The following is a 10,744-nucleotide window of genomic DNA, read 5'->3' on the forward strand; positions in this document are numbered from 1 at the left end:
TTTTAGTGAAATATTTTTTTTAAAATTTATTTTATTGAAGTATAGTTGATTTACAACGTTGTTTTAATTTCTTCTGTATAGCAAAGTGACTCAGTTATACATATATAAACTTTTTTAATATTCTTTTCTATTATGACTTACCACAGGATATTGAATATAGTTCCCTGTACTACACAGTAGGACCTTATTCATCCATTCTGTATGTAATAGTTTGCATCTGCTAACCCCAAACTCCCAATCCATCGCTCCCCCACCCTCCCTTCCCCTTGGCAACCACAAGTCTGTTCTCTGTATCTGTTAGTCTGTTTCACAGAGAGTTCATTTGTATCATAGTTTAGATTCCAAATATGTGATATCATATGATATTTGCCTTCTGACTTACTTCATTTAGTATGATAATCCGTAAGTCCACCCACGGGACTGCAGGGCTCTTCTAACTCGCGTACCTCAGAGAGCGACCCGGCCTCCTTCCGCAGCGCCCCGCATCCGGTCACATGAAGCGCAGGTCACCTGCTCTCTGGTCACGTGAGGCCGGTCACGTGCCAGGGCCGCACCGCTAGCTTCCGGAGACTTTCGGGGCTTAGCGGGTGCGGTCCTGCGGCTCCCTGAGCCCACCGAACTGCACAGCCAGGATGGTGAGGGCGGGGGTTCGGGTTAGGGTTTGGCCCTGACCGCCGCCTCCCCGGAGCTCAGCCCCTCTTCTCGTCCTTCCCGCTGCAGATGAACGGGACCACCCCCGACCAGGAGCGGCCGCCGGTGTCCGAGCCCGTGTGGGAGCGGCCCTGGTCGGTGGAGGAGATCCGCCGGAGCAGCCAGAGCTGGTCGCTGGCAGCCGACGCCGGCGTGAGAGGCGGGCCCCAGGGACCGGAGGGGAGGGCGGGCCTTCTGGCGTGATGCGCGGCCTGCGAGCGGGACGACGGAAGCCCCCAGTCGATGCTGTTGCTTCTCGTTGACTTAATAACGTCGCTTCTCGCCCTCGAAAACTCGCGGGTGGTAGTCCCCAGGCACTTGGGCGGAGGCGGGCTGGTTGATCTTAGCTCTCTCAGTGCTCCCACTTGGACTGCGGCCCTTCCTTGTTTGGGTTTTCTAGCCAGGCGCCCAACTCCACCCTGAGCGGGGATCGGCTTCCGCCACCTCGCAGGCTTACATGGCACTAGTTAGGCTATTCCATGTTGGGACCTGGACTGAGTGGAGCGGTAGACAAACCAGTATATGGATATCCTTGAGTGGGACTCTTTAGGCTGGGGGCCCAATAAGCTCAGAACTGTGATTCCAAAGTTCCATTTGAATAGGATTTTTGGGTAAGAGTAGTGGTTTGTTATTTTTCCCTTTGTCTCTGATCCCTGTAGAATGAGAACCGAACAGGACTTTTAAATTCCTCCTGAAACGATATAGCAAGTATCCATTGACTCATTGACACTGTTCTGATGAGCTTTCTTAATGTTTTTCGATGCTACTTGGTCTTGGTACTGTCAAAAGCAGCATCCCTTTGACATTCCAGCACACGGGCGCACACACACACACAGGCGAAAGGAAATGGGTTCTTTTCTGTTTTGACACGCAGAATAGGTGCATATAATATTGATACTACTGTATGTTTGTTTTTTAAATAGTTACTACAGTTTCTGCAGGAATTCTCACAACAGACTATCTCTAGGACCCATGAAATCAAGAAACAAGTGGATGGACTAATTCGGGAAACTAAAGCCACGGATTGTCGACTACATAATGTCTTCAATGACTTCCTTATGCTGTCTAATACCCAGTTCATTGAGAACGTGAGTTACTTAGTTACATCAGACTTATAAAAAAATAATACTGTTAGGAGCAAGAGTCACTGTGATACTAAGTGACCCACTATTAGGTTCTCTTAAATTTTGGTGAAATAGTAGTTCTTGGTGATTGATGCCCCCCTTTTTTATTAGTAAAGTTTTCTTTTTTTCAAGCCTTTGAAAAAACCTAACGATAAAACTTCTTCATATTCCAGTGTTTTCATTGATTTTTAGTTTTGGTGTAGACTGCTGAATTGCATGGCACTCCAACAAGTTTTGTTATGAGCATGCTCTGTAAGGAAAGCCATACACCTGGTCGGATCCTCTGGACACCATCAGATTAGTGATTGTATCCATTATGTCCTGATAACTTACATTAAAGGCATGTGTGTGTCTACTTGGAATATTCTCAACTACCATTTTGTTATGATGGCTGAACCTATGCCATAGAATCAGCTCTAAACAGATTATTGAGCTTTAACCCAAGTGCTATTTTGTCTATGTATTTATTGAATTTCTAGGTGCTACATAGATAAATTAGACAGAGCCCCTCCTTAGAGAAGTTAACAATCTTCCATAATAGTGTAATTCCAGATTAAAAAGGAAGCAAGTGTGGCTGGAGCCCAGTGACTGTAGGGGAGATTGTTAACAGAGGATGGAGAGGAAGCTTAGTTAAGCTGGTCTGTATTTCTCATAGGGTGGCTAACTTTCTGAGTATCAGTGTTAATTAATCTGTGAAAAGAGAATTAGTAAAGTAGGCTATCTCCTGAGATTGTTAGACGCAAAGTAATAAAAGATTTCAAAAATTGCAAGATTATACAAAGCCCACGATTTAAGATTGTTAAGAAGAGACTAAATATTGTCATGCAGGTATCTTATGCAGCATGTTTGTACATTTTTAGTAGTTCAGGTTGAAATGCCACTACTAGGCTTTTTGGGGAAGCTGTGTATAAAATAAGGATCTTAATAAAGGTCTTAAATATCTCTTTACCAGTAGGTTTAAAATGTAACAAATATTCTAGTCAACTCTATAGTCATTTTCTGGTTGTCTACACAGAATGTCCATGCTTGGTCCTGAGCATCTTTCCCATTGGAAGAGGCAGTTTACAGGACTCTCATCTGTGCTTTACTGGTGTATGCAGCCCCATCACTTTTTCATCATGCTGAATTCCATGTCCTTTTGAATATACCTGTCGTTCTCATTCTGTACCTTTCTTGCTGGATCAGGTGCTTAGCTCTTCTCTGCAGTCAGTGTTGCAGCCCTAGACTGGGCAAGGAATACAATTGGGAGGCTTCTTTTGTACCTGATGTGCCTGTACCACATTGGTATTGGATTGGTACCCGACTGATACTTTGGGGGTGAGGGGCATCATAATCTTCTTTTTCTGAATCATAACCTTCAGTTCTTTTTCTTTTCTCTAGCTCTTCTTTTCTGGCCAAGTTTTCTTAGCTTCTGAGTTTCCCATAATCTAGTTTTTGTGGGTGGTTTTTTTGTTTGTTTGTTTTTGTTTTTGTTGATTATTTTTTAGTAATAGTTCTTTATTTCTGTTCACTTCTTGGATTCCCTACTTTCCATCCGTCTCTCCATCCCCTTAGTCCTTATGCCTCTTTCCCCTGCCATTCTGCAGCCAAATTCCCCTTTAGATGTGCCTGTTGCCACTGCCAAATCAAACTGCTTCCCAGACCTCCCTATAATGCCACGTGTTACGTGTTTTTCCATTTGTGGTAGAGCATAATGATGTTGAGTATGGTTAATGCTTAATAAAACTCTGAAATAAACTACCTGCTGATAATACATTTGGTAGTGATTTGACTTTGCATGTGTTTTCTTCAAACCCTGGCCAGTACTCATGTATTACAATTCTGGCTTAAATGACGGTGCCATTTGGTTTCATGGTAGTTTATTGGAAAGATACGCACAGTCATAGGTTTCTGGGTTTTAGTAATTGACCTAGAGGCAGCCAGTAAATTGCAAACTGCTTTACAGTTAGTGAAACTGAAGAGCAATCAGGACTTTCCAGGGCAAGAGAAATTAGTGCCTTTAGTAAAGGCTCAAGAGGGGACTCTGAAGGAGGAGAAATGCTGATTAACAGTGGCCAGTGCATCAGTGTGTTATCTGGAGGGAGTACAATTCTTGAAGCTCATTAATCTGTTAATTTAGGAATTTTGTCCTGAAACATTAAGTGACCTAGTTAATGACTTCTTTAGTAGCACTTCCCATGAATGTAATTTTACATTTATTGATATGATTTGATGTGTTGAACTCTGCTACTAAATCAACCCCCATATTTTTGCTAAATGTTGTATTCCTTGGGCTCAGCATGAGCCTGATATATAGGGACTCAGTGAATATTTGAATGAATTAATGAGAGATCACAAAAGTGAAAAGGACCAGGGCTGTTTATAACATGTTAAGAAATCTCAGCCCCTCGTCAGCGTTCTCTCTAATTCCCCACCTTCACCTCTTAGCTCATCTCCCCAAATGAGAAAAAGATGCTTTGAGGGGAAATATCAAAGATATTTAACAGTTCTGAGAATGGCTACCTGATTTAAAAATGATCAAAAAACCCATGAAGCTGTGAGTTGGGTGAAACTGGTAAGGGTGAAGGAAGTTAGCATTGATTTCCTGCTGTGTACTGAGTACTTGAGATGCATGGTCCTGGCCAGCCTCAAAAGATCCCATGGATTTTATGTATTTGCTGGTTGGTTTCTTAGGTGTCATGTTTGGCTTTCCACAGGCTGCTGATCTCTTGTGAGGTAGTTTTTAATGACAAGCAGTAGAAAAAGGGTGTTAATGCTGTTGAGACCTCAGCATGAAGCTCAACCTTTTAGGTTAAGTGGTCTCGCTATTTAAAGTCTGAAGTGACCTTGGTAGCTGCCTTGTCTTAAAGTCTCCATTTTAAGATTTATTTACTTTATTTCTTCCTGCCTTTGAAAATTACTCTCCAAATTTCTGGGCTTTATAGAACAATTTTTTTTTAAGTGTAGAAAAAGAAGCATCATCTGAAATTTCAGATGCTAAAGGAGAGCCTCTTAACATTTTGACATGTATATTCCAAGTCGATGCAGACATTGGGCTTTAAGTGTTTTCCTTTCTTGTTATAAAAGTAATGAACACTCACTGTAGGCGAGATTGGCATATGGAAAAAGTATTAAAGTGAAAAAATTAAAACTACAGAAATCAACTATATAATTCCACCACCCCAAATTAACCAGCCACTGAACATTTTGGCATATTTCTAAGAGTATATACATATGTATATAACGTTAACCTTTTCTATATATTGGCAGCCTGCATTTTTCTTAATGTTAGTGTATTATTTTATAAGCATTTTAACACATCTGTAAGATTTTGTGAACTTAATTTTTATTGTTTTTATTTCATTATGTGCCTATCATTTAACAATCTCCCGACATCAATTTTTTTAAATATTTCATGTGTCTAGAAAAGAACCTAGATAATAACCACAAATGCTAATAATATACACTACCTTGCATTAACAGATTTTAATATTTTGCCATATTTGCTTAAAAGGCACCAACTCCCATTTTTTCCCTTAACCCTGAATATTTTGAGTGTGGGCTCCTTTGTATCTCTGCCTTTTTACTCTTCTTCTTACCTGGAGAGTATATCTGTGTGGATGTATATCGGTGCAAGTATACGTAATATGAGGTAGGGATTTCATTTGGTTCATTTCCATATGAGTAACTTTTATTGTGTAGTTCTTTTTCTAAAATAATTAATTAATTAATTTATCTTTCGGCTGCGCTGGGTCTTCGTTGCTGCACACAGGTTTTCTCTAGTTGCGGTGAGCAGGGGCTACTCTTCGTTGCGGTGCATGGGCTTTTCATTGCGGTGGCTTCTCTTGTTGCGGAGCATGGGCTCTAGGCACGTGGGCTTCAGTAGTTGTGGCTCGCGGGCTCTAGAGCGCAGGCTCAGTAGTTGTTGCGCCCGGGCTTAGTTGTTCTGTGGCATGTGGGATCTTCCTGGACCAGGGCTCGAACCCGTGTCCCCTGCACTGGCAGGCAGATTCTTAACCACTGTGCCATCAGGGAAGCCCTATTGTGTAGTTCTTTTCCTCACTGACTTATGTGTATGAATGCATATGGATAACTTTTATTGTGTAGTTCTTTTCCTCAGTGACTTATATGTATGAATGTGTGTTTTTGTGAATATAAAATCAAGCTTACATGTAACTGTGGGTCTGTCTCTTGCCTCTATCTTTTATTATGTTTATCTGCCGTAGTCAGTATCACAATCTTAAATACCAGAGATTTCTAGTAAGTACTAATAGGGCAAATCCCTGTGACTTCTTTTTATTCAGAATTGTCATGGTTATCCTTGGCTTTTTTCTTTCCTCTGTGAATTTGAGGATTATCTTGCTAAATTACCCAGAAAATTCTATTAGCACTTTGATTGGAATTGCATAGAATTACAGATTTGGTGTTTGTGACTTTGCAGTATAAATCTGATGCCATGAGCATCTTATTGTTTGTATTTATTTTTCTTGGAACTAAATTTCAAGAAGTAGAATTCTTGGGTTAGAAGATACGAACATTTAAAAATAACATTGTTGGGCTTCCCTGGTGGTGCAGTGGTTGAGAGTCCACCTGCCGATGCAGGGGACACGGGTTCGTGCCCCGGACAGGGAAGATCCCACATACCGTGGAGCGGCTGGGCCCGTGAGCCATGGTCGCTGAGCCTGTGCGTCCGGAGCCTGTGCTCTGCAATGGGAGAGGCCATAACATGAGAGGCCCGCATACCGCAAAATAAATAAATAAATAAAATAAAAATAACATTGTCTAATCAGATGGGCAGATATTTTTAAAAGGTAGGTAACATGGTTCCACTGCTGGCAAAGGTCTGGGAAGTGGGCGCTTGAATATGTTGTGGGGACAGTGTGAGTTGCTCCACATTTGTGGCCAGAAATCTGGAGGTAGCTATTAAGTCTAAAAAACAGTTTTGTCCTGTGACTTGGCAATCCTATTTTTGGGAAGCCTATAGAAATAAAAGATCCAGGGCCTAAGAATTTAGTATATGTGCATATGTTTACAGCAGTTTATTTACAACAGCAAAAACTGGAAATCTCCGTAATGTTCCCTAATAGAGAATTATTGAATTAATCATAGTCAAGTTCATACCATAGAATATTGTGCAAATATAAAAAAGATTGAATCAAATCTATTTGCATTGACCTAGAAAGTGGTTTATGTAAATATCGCGTGAAAAAGTGGGGCAGAGGAATGTGTATTATATAAGTGCATTTTTATTTAAAAGCAGGAAGAGTGGGAGAACTCTAAATATGTGCATATGTCTGTATATATTTGTGAATGTTTCTATGTGGGAAACATAGAGGAGCACACACCAAGCTTAAATTGCTTATTCTGAGGGTTTGGTTGGAGGCAAGGATGGAATAATTTTTAAACACATCTCTTTCACTTATATCTTTATATTGACTTTTTAATTGACTTATAATTCCCATACCATAAAGTTCACCCTTTTAAAAAGTGTACAAGTCAAGAGGTGTTAGTGTATTCACAAAGTTTTGTAACCATCACCAATATCTAATTCCAGAACATTTTCATCATTGCACTATTTATAATGAGAATGTTTTACTTTGGAAGTTTAAACAACAATATATAGTTAAAAAAGGAAATTACAATGAGTTGCCAGAGTGATAGATCTATTTTGGAAAAGAGAGGCTGCCTGCTCCAGCTGCATGGGTCAGTCCCATGCCTGGCCTTCTGGCAAATCATTGGTGGGCTTGGCCTATCTATTTTCTTATAAATGGGATAATAAAAATTTAACAACCATTTTAAGCAACAGGATTAAAATAACTTCCCTTTACCGTTTCCACTGTGCAAAATGTTAAAGCTCTTGTTACCTAGTAGGTAGGTTCTACCACTTGGTATTCTCATAGCCTCACATTTGAGTACCTGTATCATTGTTCTGTCAACATTAAGTATTAGATTAAACAAGAAAGTGTGAGCACCAGTTTATTATTGTTTTTGTGACTGTGGTCAACAATGAGACTGAAGGTTTTTTTCTCATGTTTCCTAGTCATTTGTGTCTGTTTTTTTAAACTTAATTTTGGGAGAGTTGACTACTGTTCTTTGCTTTTTGCCCTTGACCAGTGGCCTCAGCCTTTTGTTGAATAATCATTTCTTCCCCATCTTTGTCTTTTTTAAATTGTGTATTGAATTCTTACATTGTGATTGATTCCAAATGCTGTTTTGACCATTCCAAACTGAATTTGCTTCCGTATTTAGCGTGTATATGATGAAGAAGTGGAGGAGCCGGTGCTCAAGCCTGAGGCAGAAAAAACAGAACAGGTACTTGCATTAAATCACTCTTCTGTTGGGCTCCTTTCGAGAAGAAAAGTGGTGGAGATTTGTGATGTGGCTGGTGGAGGGATTGTGGGCAGGGAGATGGACACTGGGGAAAATGGGAAAAGCTGCTCTTGACAGCCCAACAATTGAACTCTTTAGTTTGTTTGTGAAATTTAGTGTATTAAGAAATGTATAGATTAAGTTCCTGAATTCTGGCTTAAGAATAGAGCAGAGGTATGCAGAGATTTTCTGTAAAGGACCAGATAATAAATATTTTGTTTACTGGCCGCATTGACCTACGTCTCTTCGCTTCTTTTTCTTCTCTTCCTCCTCCCCTTCCCCCTCCTCCATTAAAAATGTAAAAACCTTTCTTAGCTTGAGGGCTATAAAAAAAGTAGGCCATGCTGGGCTGTAGTTTGTGAGTTCTTTGAAGATTGTGCTTCCCTATCCTTTCATGACTGCTTTGATTCTTATTCCTACCAGTTTAAAAATGAAAGTAAGATGAAAGCCATATTGCTTGTAACATATGAAGATGTTAGACTAAGAAAGGATATTAGAAACCAGCTATAGTTCTGCCTATTTCTAGCCTTAAAAATTTTTTTTTTTAAATCTTTATTTTTAATAGTACTCAGGGATTTGCTAACCATTTAAGTGCAGTAGTATCTGGTTATACCAAGTCAGGGGGCAATTTTAAGGTGATAGCTATTTAGTGAGTTATTTTTAAAACATCCATTATATATTTATTTCACAGGCATGTTTTTGCACACTTAGTACAATGTTAGCTATTTAGCTCAGAATCAAGCATACCAGAGTGCAGAAAAGATGCAGCCAAAACAAAAAAGCTAAATCAGAAAGACTTCCACACTTGAGGTACTATAAAATACTCTTCAGATTTTCCCCTTTGGCTGTCAAAACAACACTATGGTTTGGTTCTTTCTGTAATTATGTATCAACTTCTAGAATATTTGTGAGGAAGGGAAATGACACTAAATATATTTTTCAATATTTCTTACAACTGATGACACAGTTGAGTGTATGAGAGCTGCTGTTATAGGAAGTGGAGACCTGTGGAATATTTTCAGCAGGTTGGTGATGTGTACAGAGTTTTGTCGGGGTCGGGGGCATTGTTCTAGGGTGATGTATAGGATAGATTAGAGATGAAACTGACCCTCTCTTGGTTTGAAACAAGTTTATAGAATAATCATAATTGTCCAGTTATTTTTTTTTAGCTGTAATTGAAAAATGACATCTCTGGCTGGGGTCTTTTCTTCTAAGTCTTAACTCCTAAAATTGTCCAAAGGATCATTAAGCAAGGTCAGCGAGATACAGGCATGGCAAAGCTAAAAGTCTAGGCCCTTCGTTCCTCCAGTAGCAGGGAGGTGAAGTGCCCCTGGATGTCTTGTGATGTGCCATTCATTATTAAGATTCTTCTACATAGCCTATAAAAGCTGAACCATCACACCCTAGTTGTGCTTTTGTTTTTGTAGATGATGAACCCGGAGCTCCAGGACCTTACATAGTTCGATGTGTGTTCAACGCATAGACAAACTTGGGATTTACCACTCCAAAGTCTGTGTTGAGGCATTCAGCAGAATCTGACTTTTAACGTTTTTAATTGTTTAACATTTTAAATTGTTAAGAATTTAACATTTTTAATTAAAATTTGGGGGTTTTTTTGGAGCATGAGTCTAGGCTTTAGCAAGCATTCCCAGTGTTTTATTAGGGTGGTATCAATATACTGGAGATCTTACTGAACAGTATTTTTTCCTAGGAGAAGACCCGGGAACAGAAAGAAGTAGATCTGATTCCTAAAGTCCAGGAGGCTGTGAACTACGGTTTACAAGTGTTGGACAGTGCATTTGAGCAACTAGATATAAAAGCAGGAAACTCAGACTCTGAAGAAGATGATGCTAATGAGCGGGTGGAATTGATCCTTGAGCCAAAGGTAAAGACATTCAGTTGAAATATTTATTGTCACACCTGTTGGGTTTTGGGTACTTTACTTGGGCACAGAACTGGTAAGACATGGACTTCACTTCTAGGAAGTGAGGATGTCACTTAGCAGTCTCATACTGACTCCATCGATCAGAAAGAGTTGCTGTACACAAGCATTGATTGAGCGCTTACTAGGTACTAGCATGCCAAGTTGGGGGGAGTACAAAGATGCAGAACATGGTTCCTACTCTCAGGATGCTTATTACAGCAGTACCAGATGGTGGGAGAGAGGAGGCTTTACAAGAGGCACCATGATAAGTGCTCTGACTTCTAGCTGGGGAAATTAGGATGAAGATGAGATTTGAACTGGGTTTTGAAGGATGAGGAGGCTCAGGAGAGGTAGGGATTGTTGGGAACCTGACATTCTACAGCTTGCACTAAGAGGGAACCTCCAAAGTGTTGAAAGACATGTGGGTTGTTCCCAGGTTTTGGCCAATATGAATAAAGCTGCTATGAGTGTTCACGAAGAAACTATTAGCAGATTTTTATTGCTTTACTGTTACTTTCTCTCAGGCTCAGTAGTAAAGGCAGCAGGTTGCCTTACTGATTTTGAGAGTCCTTGTGATGCATAAGTGCCTTGTGAATTGAAACATGCTGCAAAATCAGTCTTTTCTAGTCCTTCATTTCACTGCACATTTCTCTTCCGA

At 40.1% G+C, this 10,744-nt stretch overlaps 1 protein-coding gene across 2 annotated transcripts in view; it reads left to right on the plus strand.

The window, feature by feature from the left end:
* Positions 1-537: 537 nt before the first annotated feature.
* The window catches only part of WASHC2A (WASH complex subunit 2A), a 57,353-nt gene continuing 47,146 nt past the window's right edge, over positions 538-10,744 (plus strand). The window contains exons 1-5 of one of the 2 annotated variants that reach the window (XM_007446782.1): positions 538-635; positions 721-843; positions 1,614-1,778; positions 8,043-8,105; positions 9,874-10,047. In XM_007446782.1, the coding sequence (XP_007446844.1) occupies positions 633-635; positions 721-843; positions 1,614-1,778; positions 8,043-8,105; positions 9,874-10,047 (528 nt within the window). In that variant the 5' untranslated portion in view covers positions 538-632. Of the gene's footprint in view, positions 636-720; positions 844-1,613; positions 1,779-8,042; positions 8,106-9,873; positions 10,048-10,744 lie in introns of those variants that run through there. The other variant, XM_007446783.1, reaches the window with a different exon arrangement.

This window comes from Lipotes vexillifer, unplaced genomic scaffold (genome assembly GCF_000442215.2).
Source record: "Lipotes vexillifer unplaced genomic scaffold, Lipotes_vexillifer_v1.1 scaffold1237, whole genome shotgun sequence".
Lineage (NCBI taxonomy): Eukaryota > Metazoa > Chordata > Mammalia > Artiodactyla > Lipotidae > Lipotes > Lipotes vexillifer.